The 21011-nt window shown below is 41.6% G+C and overlaps 1 protein-coding gene across 9 annotated transcripts in view; it reads left to right on the top strand.

Annotated features, from left to right (window-relative positions):
* The window catches only part of daam2 (dishevelled associated activator of morphogenesis 2), a 115427-nt gene that overhangs the window by 41409 nt on the left and 53007 nt on the right, over positions 1 to 21011 (top strand). For all 9 annotated transcript variants that reach the window (XM_085142555.1, XM_085142560.1, XM_085142557.1 and 6 more), the window contains exons 2-3: positions 832 to 1118; positions 14914 to 15003. In XM_085142555.1, coding sequence (XP_084998681.1) covers positions 951 to 1118; positions 14914 to 15003 — 258 coding nt within the window. In that variant the 5' untranslated portion in view covers positions 832 to 950. The remainder of the gene's footprint in view (positions 1 to 831; positions 1119 to 14913; positions 15004 to 21011) is intronic.

Below are 21011 nucleotides of genomic sequence, written 5' to 3'. Positions count from 1 at the left end.
TGCTCATATCTTCCTGTATTTATGCCAAACAAACAGGGCTCCGGGAAACGTAAATGGCTTAACTTCCTGTACACTACAAATAATTTCTTTGCAAGGAAACATCGACAGGAGACACAGGGCGTGTAGGCCATCATAAGGCATTAAAGATCTGGGAACATCATGAATCCTGTGCTGTATTTGACTGAGAATCAAATCAATAATTTATTGTGCGGGGAAAATGTCATGCTCACTTGTCTTAGCGTGTTATAAATCTGAGACTGTAGGAGAGCAGCTTTACATGATTCACAGCACAGAATAACGTTTTTTGTTTTTTGTCTTATAAGATTTAGCATCTTGGTTCCTTCTTTGACTTAGACAAGCTGCTTTAGCTCCCTCAGCCCTCACCTGTAGTTTGAGCCAACTTTATTCTGATTGGCTGCATCTTTAAAACAGAAGGTTTGAACAACTGTTTGGTGGGGTTGTTGTGGTCACATTTGAGGACTGAGATGGAAGAAAGTGCAATCACTGTGTTGCAGATGTTGTAGGGGTACCAGAGAGTTAGGAGATTTTTGGGGTTAGGGGGATTAGGATTAGGGATTGATTTAAAATTTTTATTTTTCCCTGTTTCAATCCAAAAGTCGAATAGTTTGGAATAAATTATTATAGATTAAAGGCACTGCACAGGCCAGTGCACATCACTTATAACTTCCCAGATGCTGTGTTGCTCACCAGAGGTCACATGCTGTCCATCATTAAACTCTTGAAATGTGTTGGTTAAAGATCCAGGAAACTTTAAATCCACTTTAAAGTAACTGAGAGTCATTTGCTTGGTCTTCTCTCTCTCTTTTCCAGATGATGCCCCCTAGATAGCAGCCTCGTCCTCCGCTCCACTCCCCCTCCCTGCCCCTTGGCCCCTTCCTCTATCTTCCTGGACCTGCACCACCACTGCCACCTGTGTTACCACAGCCATCATGCCCCCCAGGAAGAGGACACGACAGGGCCTGGGCTTCCTGTGCTGCTTCGGCAGCAGCGAGCCCCCGGAGATCAACCTGAAGGACACCGTGCCACTGCAGCTGCTGGAGTTCAGTGCGCCCATGCCGCCTGCTGAGGAGCTGCATGCGCGTTTCTCCGAACTGGTGGTGAGTAAAGATAGATTCAACTTGATGAATGATTAAGTAAGCTGTTTTAGCAGTGGAGCAGATGTTTTCACACTCACACAGGGCTGCCCTGAACTTTTCTAGGGCTTCGTTTTGGACGTTAGTTTTTGTGATGGTGAATTGTGTTGATTTGTGAAGCAAGTAGGCATCACGTGCAGCGCTCCCCGCAGGCTCTATCAAGCCAGCATCCTTATCTAAACCAATATATAGAGTTGCAGGAGTACATCCTGATGATCAAGTGCAATCAAGGAGGGTTTTTCCTCTGGATGCTGCAATGCATTAGTCTTGCAAGCATTAAACGTCCAGGGGCTTCAGCAGGGGAGGAAAATTTATGAAAGTTTTTCACCTCTAAGCAGTTTGGAACTGAAGAAGCTTTTTGGATGGGAAATGAAACATCTTTAGAAAACTTAACAAAGTCTATTGTCCTTTTTATCAAGCTCTTAAGACTACCATAACCTGGATGACTGAGAACCTACACAGACAACATTTATCCTGCTTTCAGACTGCTGTGCTTCCCATGTTTGTTTTTTGGTGGAGTTGAATTGGCTTTTAAAACCATGTAAAAACTGGAAAAACAGAGTGAAACACAGCTGCAGACGGTTCATGCACCAAATAGTAACATAAACTTATATATTAGTCTCCATGAAAGAGATTTGTGTGCTATTTAGTGGTTTCTCAGTCTCATGGCTGTTGAACAGAAGCCTTGCCCTTCTCCAAACATTTTACAAACTGGATAGTTTAAAGTGAAATCACATCTGTCATAAGAATTAATCCAGGATTTGTCCAGCCCAGTTCGTTTTCTTGCTGCTCATTATGCCAAACAATACGAGATCAGTGTCTCGAATTAGAAGGGGATTTCTTACAGAGGATGCCTTGATGGTTGGGTGAGGCCATGTCTCAATCGCCACTACAAATTCAGAAGCTCATCCTCTCCAGTATGCAGCCCACCCTTGCACTACAGTCCCTATCGCTGTTGGCAGAGGTCGAAGGTCTGGTCTCTGTGCCAGACTAGGATAACTGTACTTGCATGTGCCCATGGTGTGGACATGGATCAGGTCACAACTGCGTCAATGGAGAAGGCTGCTGTTCGTTTCAGCTGCCCTGCAAACAGGTCATGGCTTTACAGCTTTGCTGTTTCTGTCTCTCCATTTGCTCACTTCCAGTCTCTTGGTTGGTTTTGTTCCTGTCTGTCTCCATCACTCTCCTCAGATTTCCTGCTTCTCTCTGTCTCCCAACAATGTGTTGACTGGTGTGGCCACAGGACTGCTTCTGGCACTGCTGAGTGTTAAACTTTACTGCCTGCAGGATATATCACTCCACTGTTAAATTCAATTCAGGGGATCAATGGAACTTCCGTTTATGATAAGAAAATTATTCAAGCTTATCAAAGCAGATGTTTCCCCAGTAGTGATTTTTTTTCAAGCTGACTCACAGAATTATACCCTGAATGTGTTCTTTAATAATGCATGAGCCATTAAAGCTTAGCTGCCTGTAGCTGCAGCATATTTATTGGCTTGATTGACGAAAATTCAAGCTTAAAAGCAATCAAGACACTGATTATCTCAATCAGGAGAGAGGAAAGCCTTTCATATTATACAGCTGCGAGGTCAACACAGTAATTTCTGAGGGATTAACAGGTTGCCCTTTGATATGTTGTACATGGCCGTACAAAAAAGTACTTACACAAATTAGGCTTTGACATTAACGAAACCTCTTTAATGCCAGCAGGGACCAGTATTTCTGGGGTAAATTAAAAACATGCTGTCATATGGGAGCACTTAGCCAAATCATGGCAGTTTTTATGGTTGATAGGACTAAGTGACCCACAGCTTATTGTGCGGTAAATATTTCAGCTAAAAATGAAACTTACAGATTGATGTGCTGAATGAGAAGTAGGGAGGAAAGTTTAAAACCACTTGACTAGTTCAGAAAGATGATGCAGGGCTCGTCCACTTTTGAAAAAACTGTAGTTCAGATAGTTGTTAGAGGGCTACTTTTGATGGCCTGTTTGCTGAGAACTTGGGTTTGTGCCTCACTGTAGGTTTCCATAACTAGATGCAACACTTAAAAATGCTTTGTGCAACAATGCAAATTACATTTTTTATGTTAGACACTTTTAAATTGGCAACATTGGCACATTACTTGGGGCTACAACCCTAATTTGAGGCAAGTGAAGTTATAGCATTTTTGAACAAAAGGCTGTTATATGTTAATAAAATAAAAATGTATTTAACCAACTAGCATTTCTGATACCTCCTATAAAGAGCAGCAATATTTGACTACTGTGCAGATCTCTAATTGAGAAAAGGTGCTGGATGATGAACAGAAACTAGCCTATAAACATCTAGCCTATAAAAGTGTCCGCAGGAAATTCTTGGGCAGACAGTCGGGGAACACTTTTTTTTTTTTTAAAGTTACTCTTCACATATTAGCAGTAAAGAAGCAATTTACACATGAAACTTGTGTTGTAGTTGTGCACACAGTAGCTTTAATATTTAGAATGTCTTAAAATTCAAAAAGGAAAAATGATGCTCCAAAATAATGATCCCTCAGCCTGTAATAGCTGGATTCGTGTCTAGTCTGACCAATGTACGGACTGATTCTACCTAATAATGTTCATCTGGGTGAGCTATTGGTTCTGCACATCTGTTTTACTGATCCAGGAACCGACATGCTGACACAGATTTAACTGGGCATCCAAAAGTCTGTAGTACCAGACCTCTTGGAGTCAGCCAGCCAGGACACACTGATTGTTACTCAGGCAGAGAACTGATGTGGAGAGAGGTGAACCTATGTTGCATGGGAGGAAATAAAGAAAAATTAAGAAAAACATAACATAGTATGTTTCTGTGGCAACGGGCAATGGGGATTATTGTTAAATGAAAGCCTTTCCTGAGAAGGAGAATGAGACTCAATGGAGCCTCTGGAGTGGGAGCGACAGATCTGGGCCAAACGGAGGAGTAAACCACCTCCATGTGTCCTCACATTCATAATGGAGTCTTCTGCTGTGTCGAGAGACACGCGGTGCACACTCGGCTTACTCTGTGTGTGTGGAAGGAAAAACTTCAGCTGACGTTTGGACTGCTGTCCAGTTTTGGATGACAGTGGACTAGAATAGATATAACAGACGTATAACTGTGGTGATGAACCCTATTACCTCTTATGACATGTACAGTATTTTGGCCACTGTTGAAAGAAACAATATGAATTTGTGGCATTTCAAACCTACAGTATCCATGCCTACTTTCAGCAGCAGAATGATATAAAAATATAGCAAATTATACACAGTTTAATACTGTCATGCTGATGCCTCTAAGGAAATATAATGAGAAAATATTACTAAAAGGCAACTGTACTTATTTTTGCAATATGAGACTGCATTTTTCCTTTGAGTGCAGAGACTTGTGATAATAAAATACAGTAAATTTTTCAAGTTGTTATTATTATTATTTTTTCTCATGTACAATATTTAACTGTTTACAAAAAATATACAAGAAGCTTCTCTACAGTTTTTTATAAACACATGAGAATAACAACTCATGCAAGTAGAGTTTAGTTTTTGTAAATCCAACAATGTGCTTGGTCCATAGTGAAATGATAACATCACATAGTTGCTGCAGGATTGTCGGCTGCGCATCCATGATAAAAATGTCCTCTTTCACCACATCCTATAGGTGCTCTAGTGGACTGTGGGGGCCATATAAGCACAAAGTCTTTGTCATTGTCAGTAAACCAGCTGATATGATATGACCTTTGTGACATGGTGTGTTATTCTGCTAGAAACGGCCATCAGAAGATCTCATGAGATGAGCATTGTTGTTGACCACATCCATCCCTTTATCACCTCAGTATACCCAAGTACAGTAAGAAGTGATGCTGTGATGCAGGCAAGGGCTCATAAACTCTCTCATGCTAAAGTTTAAACTTTAGCAAGTGATCTTGACCATGTCTATATGACTGAATTCACTGTGTTGCTCACATGTGTTTGGCTGGTTAGATATTTACATTAACCAGCAGTTGAACAGGTGAGTATGGCATGTATTCGATGATTATGTCACTTGTTTTGTGTTAAGACTTTGATGTTGTGTTTGTGGGACTGCCTGCCAAACAACAAATGATCAAGTGAGACAAGGGTTCATAAACCCTGGCAAATCTGACTGGGACGTCTCTTACAGTCTTTTTTTTTTTAACTTTATTAGAAGCCTCTGCCAACATTCCTGCTGTTTCATGATAAATGCAGGTGCTTGGTAATGTAGAAAAACAGAGAAGACATATTGTCTCCAGTTTATAGCTCACTAAGCTAATTTTTGCAGAATAAGCACATGTGGGATCCATCCTTGGTTACCTTGAGTAAACACGGACTCTCCTTTTTGAAATGTGGAACATCTCAACCCGAAGAAAGCCTGTAGGAAAAAACTGTTTCCAAGTCTCTCATGGAGCCTCCTGTTCATGATGAAAAACTCAGCAAACCCATGCAAATGAACCTGGAAGCAATCCCCATGGATTCTGACACAATAAGTAAAGACCACATCTGAAGGAACTAATGGATCGCATCAGTTAAAGTACACATTTGCAGCTGGCTGCACAGTTTCCTGATAGCAAATGCGCTGCAGTTCTGGGTTCTGTTTTTTGGATCTGGGTGCATTTTAAATAGTTTTTTTCCACCAGTGCTTCAGGACTCTCACGCATAGTTGATATGTAGGCCATGTGGGATGTCTGGCTGCGCACCAAAAACATTGACAGCTTTATTTTTGTTTATCGGGGCAATTCTCCGCTAATAACTTTTTATCAGCAAACTTGAAATTCCTCTCGTATTTGGGTAATTGAAAATGAGCTCTCCCTAATCACGTTGGGCACATTTCTCAGTGGTGGCAGTTCACTAAATCAAAATGAAAGTTTGGTTTCTACAAAGAGAAACCAAGTGTGAGGTTGTATGGGGACAGCTAGACTTGGATTTACAAGTGTCAGCTAATAACAACAAACATTTGCCGTGGAAAGGTCGGCATATGGTGACAATGTGTGGACACATATGCAGCTACAGAGCTCTACTGAACCACGCCAAAGAAAAAAAAATGGGAAAATTGAGAAAATACCACTTCATCATCGACATAGTACTATTTATTTTTGCATACAAGTTGCAAAAAACTTGCATGCACCTCAGTGTGCTGTTATCCATGTGTTTTGAGTTGAGATGAGAGAGGATATATATACAAATTGGTGCAACTGGATCAGGTCTACTAGTCGAACATCTGGCGAGTGCAGTTCTGGCAGGGTCAGATTAGTGTGCGTCTCTCTGCCCTCTTTTTGTCTGCTTTGTGTTTGTCTCTCTGTGTGTGGGAGCCTCGTTCCTTCTTCCTCTGTCCTGAGATTTGGGGCAGTTTTAATCCAAACCGCACTGATCAGTCGTCCAGCTGTCCGCTGTCAGTCAATACATCTGGATGAACCAGCCTCTATTATCATCCTCTCCATGTGACTCTCAGTTGCTGATTTTAGAAGCAAGTAAATTTTGCAATGGCAAATTTGTGTTTCCAGGAATAGCAAACTCGATAAAACATAAATGCTCTCTCCAGTGTGGCTTTTGAGCCCGGACACAGATCAGAAATGGATTGCGTAACAGGAGGGAATGGAAATGTTCTTGTCCCTCTGGGCCACTGGGAGTGTGTTTCCTTCCCAGTGCATGCCCTGGATGCACCCTCTTTCCTCTCCTTCCTCCCTTCCTTCTTCCTATGCATTTCTCTGTGGAGCGATCTACCCATTTCTGATGCTCTCTGTTGTGAAGCCAGTGCTCACTGTCCTGTGCCAGTCTCATTATAAAAGTGGTCAAGCCCTGTTTGTTCGAGGGGAGAAGCTGTAGGCTACTAACAGCTACTGACTGACTCATCAAAGCAAGGATACTCTGACTCATCTCAATGCTGCTAAGTGGAGCGAGCCCAATATGTGATGGTTTGTAGAGATGAATGATGTGACCAAATTAATTTCTCACCACGTCTTAAGACTAAAAAAAGTCAATCTTTGATCTTTTCTTTGTTGTTGTTAATAACAGAGGCTAATCAAGAGGCTGCGTCTGGTATATGAGGCTGACATACACACACAGTCAAACTCACTGAATCTTGTTTGGTCAATAATGGCAGCTATAGCTTCCTGTGGGTCCCCTTGAGGCCTCATATGACTTCCTGCCATCTTGCACGTCTTTCTTCTACCTTCCTGTCTCGCCCAGAGATTGCTGGAGGATATATACGCACTGTACGCGTGTGCGTGTGTGTGTTACACCAGACTAATCCTCTGAGCCAGCACTGTAAGACTTCACATGAGGTAAAGACATTCATATCCACTCTGGAAATGCCACCTCATAGACGCACATGCATTGGAGAGGATGTCATTATTGGATTCCACATTTCCCATTTAGGTGGAACCCCACACACTTTCAGTCACAAAGACACACCCACTCCCACTCCAGTGCCAGTGATTCACACATTGTAACTCACTGACCTCCCATTCTTCCTGCACATTTTGCTTCCCTCCGGTTTCAGTGTCACGCCTATACTCCACGTACACTGGTCATTTTTTTTTAAAGCAGAACAGGTCTCCTTTAATTTTTTTTTATCTCTTATTTGCTATTCATGTTAAATAGACCAAAGTTTCTAATAATGAGGTGAGCGTATGTATAGTACAAGTAATGAGCCAAAAGCTCAGACTTCAGATTGCAGGGGTGGGGAAATCCAAGCCTCAAGGGCGGGTGTCCTGCAGGTTTTAGATATCACCCTTACCAAGCCTCTGGAGAACTTTAAGACATGTTGAGGAGGTAATTTAGCCATTTAAATCAGCTGTGTTGGATCAAGGACACATCCAAAACTTGCAGCAGTTCTAACCCCTCCTTTTTTCTGTATCATGGGGCTCCACCCACCTGCTCTCCAAGCATTCTGTTTGGCAGGTAAAGCAGAAGATGGTTGGCTTAAAGTGGGAGAAGCTACAATGTCTTGGATCCACTGAGGGGCTTCACCAATTTTGACCTCTGAATAATGCCACGGTACTCTAGAGTTCAAGAATAAAAATATGTAGCTGGAAATGAGCGGACTGGGTCCACTTCAAAGTAGGCATTTCCTCCTCTGTTCTTTGTCCACACGGCACCATGTCGACATGTATACTCAAGCATTAAGAACGTGCCAAACCAACAGGCTTTGATGTAGCCCTAACCCCAAAACCATGCCGGCCTATTAGTTAAAGCACTGACACTATGACTACACAAGGAATATTTTTAAAAGGTCAGTTGTTAGTTAAAAAATGTCTTTCCTTACCTTTTTCGCTCCCATTCTCTGGTCTGTACCCTCTGCCTCCACTCCCACACTTAATTTCTCTTCACTTAACGTTCTCCTGCAGCGGTACGGCTTTTATAGTTTCATACACAGCTTAGACTTCAATCGCGTGACTCATCCCTCTGTCCTATTTTACATTCTTCCCATATGGTGGAAATAAATAATTCAAAGTCCCTGCAGACGTGTTTGAATCATCTGACGTGTGTTATTTCATGCAAATTAATTTTATGTTGCTGTAGAAGCCTCAATATGTGCCAAATGTTTAAAGATGTCTTCGTTACGATTGCTGGCAGAATTGGAAAACCTTCTGCATCTATTTGCTTTAGGCTCACTTAAGTTTGTGCATCAATCTTAATCTGTTTTTTTTTTTTTTTTTTAAAGGAATAGTTGTGTTGTTGTCAGTTTAAAGTTAGGACAATTTAAATAATACCTTTAATTAAGTTAATTTGTTCCATTACATGACTGGCATGGAAACTGAGTAGACAGGAAGTTTTGGTGTTTGCAATCCCCATAAAACACTGAAATCTACTTTACATCCATTTTACACATTACATTTTACATATTTTCTGGAGACTCTCTCCTCTCATACTGATGTCATAAAATAAAATACTGCTATATTCATATTCATATCTGGATGTTTAAATAATGCTGCCACTGGGGAAATGAAATGATTATTAAAGCAAAGGTCATTGCCTTCATTAGCTATGATTAGTTAGCTAAAAGCTAATGCACACCTTGCATAAAAAGACCAGGCTACTTTTATATTTACAGAGTAGATCACTGCAACATGGTTCAGGCGCTCTTTCCAGGCCTGAAAAGTGTGGAAGTGCCTGAAAATCTGCACTCTTGCATTTTGTCCCATGGTCACCTTTAAAGGATGAAGGAGGCTACACAGGGTGAACATTCAGTGTCCCTCGATAACACAGTCAGTTCTGCCCTGCTGTCATGGTATCTGGATTCAAAGCACCATGATGATGATAGCAAAAACTGTTAGTTTGAGGCTTCGCTAACTTATGGGTCACAGCAGCTGTGATCCAGATGTCATGTCACCTGACATCTATGATGAAGGAACTGTTCGTTCATTGCACCTTACTCTGTCCTTTTGATGCCTTGTTTCTATATTTGTTCTCATTGTGCAGCTCTTAAAAATCCAGTTTTCTTCATTTGTATGCTGAATATGGAAATAGTTTGGCTTTGAATAACTGTCTGGGAACTTCCACTCCTTTCCATTTTATCTCAGGACATTTGAGAAGCCCACCATCTTTAGAAGCAGGAAATTGAGTGACAGAGCTATCTGTCTGCATGCCTGCATGACACTCGGAGATTGCAACTGTAGCACTTCTTAAAAAATAAATAAATTTGTCATATTATTAGATGGGGAGCTCGGGGTGAAATATGAAAGAAGGGCTTGGGAGGCCTTAGGTATGTATTTTCCCCTCTCAGACAGCAGGTGTAACAATATTAGCTTTGCTTTTATTGAATTTCCAACTGAAGCTTGCTGGAGTGAGAAGACTGGGGTAGTTCATGAAGTGGAAAGTAGTTTGGTTTTGTTTTGGAAAAATGAGAAAGGGACCGCATGCTCTTTGGGTGTTGTACTGGTCATGAGGAGATGCCATGTGATGTGGATGTGGTACTGGAGCACATTTTAAAGGTGATGGGAGGGGGGGGGGGGGATGGGAAGTTGCATAACTGGAAAGTGAAAAGTCCTCCTTACAGCTGGCATGACATGAACATTCCTACACCCAGTCGATGTCCTCATTTTCAACTTCATCTCTTTTTCTCTTTTCCTTGATTCTGACGCAGAACAGCACAGGCAGAGCCTGAGACCGTCAACATTATCCTGTTCATAAAGTCTTATGTAATCAATGAAATATATTTAAATGGAATACTATTGTAATCTATGCTCTTCTCACATAATTTCTTTCCATATAAGACCTTTAACTGAGAGGCCTGAGGAGTCTATACGGAGAACACAAAATAGCACAGAGATCAGCTATGAACTGAGACAGGCTCAACTGCCATCTGGTTCAAATCCATGGGTCTCATTCTCATGATTTCCCCACCGGCTCTCTGTATTAGCTCCTCCAAAGACCAACAGCTTGGACAGCAGGGCTTTGACCCGGCGAGCAGGCAGCAGGCCAGAATGAGCTGCTTTCTTGTAGCCCATGGTTTCTAAGCCCAAAGATCTTGAGAGTGGACTGTGGTCCAAGCCATAGCCAAAATCTGTAAAGATTAAAGGACAAAGAGTCATAGGTTAGCCACCACAAGGTCGCTAGTTTTCTAACAGCAGATTACATTAAAGGGATTTGTTTAAAATGCAAACTTCTTTTTCACACTTGTTTTTGTGTCTGCTTAACGAATAAAGACCCAAATGGTAACAGAAATATCAATTTATGTCCCATTTTACAAATGAAAAAATATTTTTTCTTTTTAATGTATGTAATTGCAAATGAAGTCATTTATTTAAATGTGAGTTATGTTTTTTGATTTTAGCTGGGACTCTTTCTGTTTAGAGTTTGTAGTCTCCCCGTACCTGCACGGCACAAGGACGTGCATTTTGGTGATTCAAAATTGCTTGTAAGTGTGAATGTGACTGTCAGGTCTCCACACTTGTCACTCTGTGACATTGTTCACAAGGTAGGTGCAATTAATCACCAAATAAATAAATAAAATAAATATGTATGTATAAATATGTAAATTAGATTTTGGGGTGAGCTTCCCCCTTGATACAGCCGGCCTTGTAGACCCACGATGATGAGCTCTGGGTGTGAATCATGCTGCTGAGATGAAAGCCACTTGAACTAAAGATTCTAAGGCTTCATTGTGGTTTCTACTTGTAATAGACCCTCTTGAAATTCACACCCATCGGATTTTCCCTTTTTTTCCCCCTCTCAAACCCACAATAATGCTACTGCTGGTTAGCCCATTGAAAGGACGAGAGATGATGTCATCCTTCATAGTGTCCGATTCTTGGAATGCGGGCCACCTCACCCCGTCCTGCTGAAAAGCAATGAAAAGCAAACCCTGCGAATCTGCCGGTCGGCTTTAAAGGGGCCCCACCTCTGCCACTGGTGGTCATCTTCATTCCAGGGGGCCCCAGGAGGCTCGCCCTCTTCTCGTTTACGTCATCGTAGCAAAACTATTATGGTGAGATTAGCCTGAGCCGGAGCACAAAGCCCTGGTGATGTAGCCTCTAGTTGTCTCTTCTGTGCCAGCCCATTTCCAGAGCCACATAGCCTCCGGGTCTCTAACCCGAATGCATTTCTCTTTCTGCGTCCTTCCTTCATCTGACTCCCCTTCCTTTAAACTTTTCCTCCCCTGGCACACAGAGACTCATTTCCTGGGCTCATATGCATTTCAAAAGGTGCAGGAGGCTCCTTGTACTGAGCTGAAGAATTGAGTAGAGCAGCAGGGTGAATATTAACTTGTCTGTGAGAAGGAGATTTAAATGTGGCTGTGTAAACTCGACTCATTGCTTAAATGTCTGTATTGTTATAGGGATAAGGAAACAACATGGCTTCTAGGAATGTGTCCTGAGGGACGGGTTGATTATATTATGTCAGTCTTTAAATGCTACTGGGCTGTTATGTTTGTTTATTCTTAATCACTGTTTTTCTGCACATTTATTCTCGATGAGCTGCAATAAAAACACGAGCCTGTTTTGAAATTTTGGGATGTGTGCTGTGGTAAATGTTAAAAAAAAAAAAGAACGCAATAGTTTGCAAATCATTTCAAAGTTCTTGTTTTTTTTTTTCTTAAAGAACATCAAATGTTGACACTGAAAAAAAAATTGCTGCCATATTTTGGAAAGTATTTTCTCGTTTTAAATGTGATACCAGAACAAAACAACAAGGCAATAAAGGCTGGAAATGTCTGTATTGCAAACCATCACATTTTATCACTACATCATCAACATGTCAACCTCCAGCATGGAAGCTCATTTGAGGCTCGTTTTGGGCCTGAGCTCATTTGAGGTGGAGGTCAAGTGGAAAACTGTCCTCTAGTCTGACCAACCAGAATCTTAAATTCTATTTGACAGATGCTGAAGAGAAGCAGAGCCTTGTTATTAGCTTACAATTCAAAGTGTACATTATGATGGTATGGGGTCGGTGTTTATGCACATTGAATGAGTAACTTGTAAATGTGCGAAGGCACCATTAATGCTATATGGCAATATAGGCTGCCATCCAGGTGATGTGTTTTTCAGGGATGACATCGTGTATTTGTGACATTTGTGTATTTGTGACCATTGTATATAGAATAATATATACAATAGAATAAGGTTCTATTGTATACAGTGGGGCAAAAAAGTATTTAGTCAGCCACCGATTGTGCAAGTTCCCCCACTTAAAATGATGACAGAGGTCAGTAATTTGCACCAGAGGTACACTTCAACTGTGAGAGACAGAATGTGAAAAAAAAATCCATGAATTCACATGGTAGGATTTGTAAAGAATTTATTCGTAAATCAGGGTGGAAAATAAGTATTTGGTCAATAACAAAAATACAACTCAATACTTTGTAACATAACCTTTGTTGGCAATAACAGAGGTCAAACGTTTACTATAGGTCTTTACCAGGTTTGCACACACAGTAGCTGGTATTTTGGCCCATTCCTCCATGCAGATCTTCTCAAGAGCAGTGATGTTTTGGGGCTGTCGCCGAGCAACACGGACTTTCAACTCCCGCCACAGATTTTCTATGGGGTTGAGGTCTGGAGACTGGCTAGGCCACTCCAGGACTTTCAAATGCTTCTTACGGAGCCACTCCTTTGTTGCCCGGGCGGTGTGTTTTGGATCATTGTCATGTTGGAAGACCCAGCCTCGTTTCATCTTCAAAGTTCTCACTGATGGAAGGAGGTTTTGGCTCAAAATCTCACGATACTTGGCCCCATTCATTCTGTCCTTAACACGGATCAGTCGTCCTGTCCCCTTGGCAGAAAAACAGCCCCATAGCATGATGTTTCCACCCCCATGCTTCACAGTAGGTATGGTGTTCTTGGGATGCAACTCAGTATTCTTCTTCCTCCAAACACGACGAGTTGAGTTTATACCAAAAAGTTCTACTTTGGTTTCATCTGACCACATGACATTCTCCCAATCCTCTGCTGTATCATCCATGTGCTCTCTGGCAAACTTCAGATGGGCCTGGACATGCACTGGCTTCAGCAGCGGAACACGTCTGGCACTGCGGGATTTGATTCCCTGCCGTTGTAGTGTGTTACTGATGGTGACCTTTGTTACTTTGGTCCCAGCTCTCTGCAGGTCATTCACCAGGTCCCCCCGTGTGGTTCTGGGATCTTTGCTCACCGTTCTCATGATCATTTTGACCCCACGGGATGAGATCTTGCGTGGAGCCCCAGATCGAGGGAGATTATCAGTGGTCTTGTATGTCTTCCATTTTCTGATGATTGCTCCCACAGTTGATTTTTTCACACCAAGCTGCTTGCCTATTGTAGATTCACTCTTCCCAGTCTGGTGCAGGTCTACAATTCTTTTCCTGGTGTCCTTCGAAAGCTCTTTGGTCTTGGCCATGGCGGAGTTTGGAGTCTGACTGGTTGAGGCTGTGGACAGGTGTCTTTTATACAGATGATGAGGTCAAACAGGTGCCATTCATACAGGTAACGAGTGGGGGACAGAAAAGCTTCTTACAGAAGACGTTACAGGTCTGTGAGAGCCAACAAAGGTTATGTTACAAAGTATTGAGTTGTATTTTTGTTATTGACCAAATACTTATTTTCCACCCTGATTTACGAATAAATTCTTTACAAATCCTACCATGTGAATTCATGGATTTTTTTTTCACATTCTGTCTCTCACAGTTGAAGTGTACCTCTGGTGCAAATTACTGACCTCTGTCATCATTTTAAGTGGGGGAACTTGCACAATCGGTGGCTGACTAAATACTTTTTTGCCCCACTGTATATTATTGTATTCTATTCTATTTTATTCTATTGTATATAGTATTTTATTTTATTTTATTGGATTTCAGTGTTTTCTAATTTCTGCTACATAACTTTGCACTTTTGCTGTAACAAAACAAATTTCCCACCTGTGGGACTAATAAAGGTCATCTTATCTCATCTTATTCTGTATTTCAGCGAGACAATACAAAACCTTCTGCTTGTATTCCAACATGCATGGCTCTTCATTAAAGGAGTTCAAGTTCTAAACTACTTGCAATCCATACTTGCTTGTAAAAAGTCTGGCTAAAAAACTGTGATAAAAAGAAGCAGCTGAAATACTACGTCAAATAGAATTGGGGGGGGAGGGGGGGAATTTGGCTAAAGAACTTCAGCAAATAGTCTCCTCAGTTCCCACTCATAGGGTATTATTATAAGAAGATGTGATGACATGTAGTGGGAAGCATGCCACTGTTCCTGTTATTGAAATATATCAGTAGCATCAAATTCAAAACAAAAACAAACTTTTTTTCCTTCTTTTTTTTGTTGTTGTTTTTTGCAGGATGAGCTGGATTTGACAGACAAGAACCGGGAGGCCATGTTTGCTCTGCCCGATGAGAAGAAATGGCAGATCTACTGCAGCAAGAAGAAGGTGAGTTGGCCTCTGCCGTCCTTTTTCGTACATGGGCTCTGATCTTTGGCTGGCCCCATATTGACTGGCTGCCTGAACCCACAGTTTAGGGCTAAACTGTCAGCAGTGAATGTTATTGAAGGCAGCCTTTTAAGAATTTTCAATCAGCTCAGCCACACAGCCCACCTCTTTTCCAGCTTCTCATTTCTGCATTGACGTAAACATATGGACATATTATGCCAGCTATAGATTGCACAATATTTTCTGTAGGTTGTGGTTACATGCCACAACCTTTTTAAGGCCCTAATTCTCTATACGCAAGCAAGCAATTTCCTCATGCTGCCTATGAATTGTTCTCATACCGTAGAGCACAAGAAAAAAATGGTTAGTCCTCTCTTTCACCCCTTTCCCCTCGCCAAAACAACGCTCGTTTTCTTCATACCCTTCAGCGTGTCTCTCCACAACAACTCTGGTCTCACTTTGTGGTCAAACATCCACCAGGAAATTACATTGTGCTTTAGGAGAATTCAGACCCATCTCTATCCCTCAATTGCAAATTGAATAAATAGTTGTAAACCCTCTCCTGTGTTTTTTTTTTTCTTTGCTGATTTGTTTTGTTGGCTGAGCGTTTGGTGTTGGAAGCAGAACTAGACCACTCCTTCCACTTTCCTGGGCATGCAAGCTTGACTTCGCTGATGTGATATGCTCTGACAACCCTTTTTAAAAGGGGTAAACACACTGCTTTGTGCGTGTACGTGTGTGTGTCTGTGCGCACCTGCATGTGTAAAAGTCTCTGCTTGTATTGAGTTACTAGGAAAAAGAAGAGTAGTGGAACTGTGGCGTGTTCAGAGGGAGGATGACAAGGCGAGGATGGAAACTGGAGCACCGCAACAGTTTACAATGAAATGAAATGCCGGTTAAATTAATAGCAGAAGAAGTTGTAATCTTTTTATTTTTGTTATTATTGTTAAACCCTTATAAAACGATATTAAAGTCTTTATTTATTCATCTATCTATAGATGGAAGAGGCATATACAATACATGTGTATGTGTTATCATTAGGTTTATTTTTGTGCTCACATTAGTAAGGGCCAGTCATGAACTAGATCTGTGGCATCTGTCGCTTCGGTCCTGAAGGGTGATAATTGGGAAATATCCTGGTTTGCCCACATCATCAGTGTAATTCCTCCTTCTTATTTCATCCAGTTGAAGGACCGATGAGCTGATGCCATGGCAAAGCATCTGTCATCTGTCCGTTCTGTCGCAGTTCACAATAAAACTTGCACACACTGATCCCCTAATGGGTCTTCATCCAAACTGTGCTCTTGGTCAAGGTTACATCTCTCTTTTTATGGGGACATTTCCATTTTTATCACAAGAATCAACACTCCTCCTACAGTATTGGTCAGATTTTACTGAAACGTCCACATAATTATCATCGGAAGAATAAAATCATGCTCCTAAGTGTGTTCACTAAGCTGGGAAAGTATTAGATAAGAACATTTGAAAAAGTGATACAGAAAATGAGATGTACATATGATTCCTGTGTAAAATTCAGAGTTGAGGGCCATCAAGAAGCCATTCTTAAGGAAAGGAAGCCAAATTACACAAGAACAAAATGAAAGCAGCAGGTTTGACGGAGTACGGAAGATGTAAGGAGAGAGGTACCACAGTGAGTGTGTACAGCCATCTGTAAAACATGGTGGAGTCTGTGTCGTGGTTTGGGGCTGCATTTAAGTTGGTGGCATTTTAAATTTTCTCAAAACTGATGGAATTATGACAATCAGATTTTAAGCTTCATTTTTCAGCATGACGACGATTCCAAACACACTGCCAATGCAGTAAAAAGCATATCTGAATAGAAAAAACAAAGGATTAACACTATTGTTGCTCAACCGGGCTCCCCAGAGCTCAGATCTCAAAGGTATTGGAACACTGTGGGATCATCTTGACAGAGAACAGAACAAAAGGCAGCGGACATTCAATAAGCTTTGACTGTTCTTCAAGAACCCTGAAGAACTAGGAAAGGAAAGGAAACACCCAGTGACATATATTTAAAATGCCATCTGAGTAAAACTGTAAAGATATGGGTGGTAGAGATAGTACATGCAGATCTGAGACCTGACTGTATTCTTATTAGGTAGATCTACAGCAGTTGCTGTGCTATGATATCATATAAGATCTCTGATATAGCCTTAGTATGCTTTGCACTTTAAATACCCTGCGTAGTAAGGAAAGATTTGAATTTCTGGCAGAATGTGAACCCACATAAAAGTTTTGTAATCCTCCGTATCAGTTATTGAAGATCTCACAGAATAGCCACAGACATTTATAAGGATTCACTGTACAGTTGTAGAAGGCAGTGGAAACAAAGTGTTGGCAGCAGCCTGGGCATATTGGAACTCAAATGGTTTGCACTGTGCGGGTTCAGATGTAGGTTATATTAGTTTGTCATTCCTCCCCCATCTCTGCTAGTCAGAAATAATTTACTTTGTGAAGCTAAGGTAAAAAAAAGAAAGAAAGAAAAAGAAATCAGCTGTGTATCCAGGCCAGGAAACCGAGAGCAAAACCAGGGTAACACTGAACAGCGGAAAGCCGGAGGAAAATCCAAACAAACCCTTTATTCATGGATGGAGGCGGCATAATGGAGAATGAGGGGGGAAAAACAACTGGTGTGCAATATCAGAATAATGAAGTGTGTGTGTGTGTGTGTGTGCTGCCCTCACATACACGCAACCGCACAAACATGAACCACCCTATAGGAAGGAAAAATTGCATGTTATTCAAACACAAGTACAACATACAGCGTTGCCCTCTGTTGCAGAGAATTACAGCATGACAGTGATTTAAACAGAGAGCAGAATTTCCCCTCAGTCTCCCCTCTGAGGACAAACACTACTCCCCTTGTTTCCTCCGGCCAACTGTCGGATCCAGTTGTTGTGGTTAGATAACACTTGGAGGCAGCCACCGAGGGCACAACAGACTAACTTTGTTCACCTGCAAAACAAACCGGTTAACACATTTGCAGCAAACTGTAATTAACAGTTCCATTTTGGCGCAGTCTTTTACTTCAGCTGAAGAACTAAAAGCTTCTTTGTGGGACAACAAATACGACTACGGGTCTAATAACAACAGCAGATAGCCATGGATCACTTTACTGGGATCTCCTGTACTACAGCTTTCTCATGCAGTTATCTAATTGGGCAATCATGCGGCAGCAGGGCAATGCCTGTAATCATGGAGATGCAAGTCAGGAGCTTCAGATAATTACTGTTATTGCCAAATATCAGAATGAGGAAAAACATAGTGTTGTGGATAAATTTGACCTTTCCTGATGGCAGAAGCTCAGCCTGGTATCAACCTATTGGCCTGTAGTTCATCTAATGGCCACTCAAGGCTAGCTCCAAAAGATAGTCACTCCTAGGCTGTAGTATGGGTGGTGTGGCACTCGGTGCTATTTTGACATGAGAAAACACATTTTCTCAGCAGCAGTGTTGGAATTGATGGCCTTAACGTGACCCTGTGAAATAACATCATTGTTTGTTGGTAAATTAAGGGCTATTCATTTAAAGATAAACTCAGTTTGTTATCATAAATGCTCCTGCTGTGTAAACAGAGAGCTGAACGAGATCATAAAACAGACAGCGCCAAACTTTTTATGGACTTGAACACTTGCGGTGAAATAATGAGATATATAAATAATGGAATTCAAAACATTATAGCACAAAACTTTAGATTAATGCAACCTTAATGTTAGGTGGTTAGACACTTCTCCTGTAACAGGAACGTGCAAACTTTCATGAGCAGTGATCTAAGAGAATTGGACGTAATTATGGTCTAGTGAAGAATTCATCAGGCTTTACACCGATATCTCTGCTTCTGATCTCAGCCACCCAGTTGGCCACAGCTGGAGGTGCTGGGCGTTTATCGGTGTGTTTATCTGCAAAACATGGAGAGAGGGATTTGTTTTTGGTGCTGAGTACAAGTGAAACAGAAATGGCATGTGTAAATCCTTGAATAAGAGTACTACATTCCTTGCTTGTAGTCGGGTTTGTGTGTGTGTATGCTTGTTTTTGCAAGCCTGACTTGTGTCCTGCAGCCCTCAGGTACAGAACACGATGTAATATCCAATAGCTCCTGATAAGTGTTCAGTGCTGGGAGCCAAACAGGGTCTCCTGACTCCTATTAGTTGCGCTGCACTGACACACAAACACACACGCACTCACTCATGCTGTGTTTTCAGCTCATGATCACACAACGTCCCTTTATCCGGGGGAAAACTAACAAAAGTAGTTACAAAACTGCTTTTGTTAACAAAACTGCCCTAAATTTCCATTAAAATAGGCTTTTCTGTGGGTTCCCCCAAATCACCCAGCTGGATGGTGTGCTATGATCTCCTGAAATGGCTTTCCCGTCTGTCTCCAATTATTAGCCACATGTGTTGTATCCCCATCACTTAATGCAGTGGTTCCCAAACTTTTTTTGTTGGGCCCCCCTTGTTTTACAAGAAAAATGTTCGCGCCCCCCCTCGCGCGCGCGCGCATGAACACATCCTCCAACCACACACGCCCATATTTTGCTCCATTGCGGTTTATTTCACACCTCAAACATTTAGTAAACAATTAAGCAAATACAAGTAATCTGCAATAAATGACAGGTAGTAAGGAAATAAACTACTAAGTCTTTTACGCTACATCCACACCTACACGGGTATTTTTGAAAACGCAGCTGTTTCGTCCACACGTAAACGGCGTTTCGAATCACCGAGAACAGAGATTTTTTAAAACTCCTTTTTTGCGTTTACGTGTGGACGAGGAATACAGAGTTCGTCACGCAATGTCAAAGGTATGTGCCTTTTTTCACCTCACGCTGTGTGCACGTTATTGTTTACATGAGATGAATTGCAGAATGGCAGACAGAGACGAAATACTGTTAATCTGACTATCTGCAGGTTTTACACGCTTACATATACACGCAGTTACTGTCCCTCCATTTAGAAAGGCAGAGGTGTCACGGTGTAATTATTTTACGTGTAGTTGTTTTTTTCCTGTGTAATAATATTCAACATTGCTATCAATACATTTTTCAAAAAATCCCTCTGCAAATTGGGTTCAAAAACATAAACAACTGTTGGATGCTGTTTGCCCGTGATTTGAACCGGGGAACAAATTGTGGCAGGATGAGCCTGATGTTATTTGTATCCCACTGTAACTTTACTGTATAAAGAGCTAACATCTCCAAAATGTCAGGAGTAGTTAGTCATTACAACAAGTGTTTGTGAACTACAAATCAAGAATGTGGGATACTGTTTGTCCGTGATTTAAACAGCCCAGCGCTGCTCCCAACGAAGGGAAAACCAATCCTGCAGGGAGACCTACCTCGGCACTTGTGCAGGTGAAACCAAAGGGAAGATATGCTTCACCATAGAATGAAGTTGGTTTGGAAACATATTCAGCTATGCTTCATCTCCTGCTTTGCGTTCGTGTGGGCGCCCGTGCTAGCAGTGTCCAAGCGTTGTTTTTTTGTTTTTTTTCCCTTTTCATGCCGCGCCCCCCCTGCAATGGCTCTGCGCCCCCCCTAGGGGGCGGGCCCCACACTTTGGGAACGTCTGACTTAATGTGACTCCAGGCAAAGAATTCTGCTTACTCTTAACATTTGCTACCTGCAGAAGTGTTACATAATCTTTCAGAATTCAATATCCTGTCCATTTCCTGCCTCCTTAGGTGAGACTTTATATTGCGGCTTCCTCAGATAAATATTCGCCTCGGACCTACCGGTTCACTGGAATGTCGAATGATCCTCTCTCATTCCACGGGCGGTAACATATTGTCGTGACAGCTGGAGGAGAAAATATGGAGAAAATATTGACTCAAATAATTGCTGTGGATAGACATGTAGGCATAAAGAAACTGCCATTGTAGTTACTGGGCAGCCCATCGTTTATGTCCTCTACTGTACATTACAGAAGCTACATGGAAAAATTCAGTGCATGCACTTATTTAATAACACTTCCTGCACAACTTCTGGGA

The sequence above is a fragment of the Neolamprologus multifasciatus genome, chromosome 19 (assembly GCF_963576455.1).
Source record: "Neolamprologus multifasciatus chromosome 19, fNeoMul1.2, whole genome shotgun sequence".
In the NCBI taxonomy this organism is placed as follows: Eukaryota; Metazoa; Chordata; class Actinopteri; order Cichliformes; family Cichlidae; genus Neolamprologus; species Neolamprologus multifasciatus.
The sequence above is the reverse complement of the archived record's forward strand: the minus strand, read 5'-3'. Positions and strand labels throughout refer to the sequence as shown.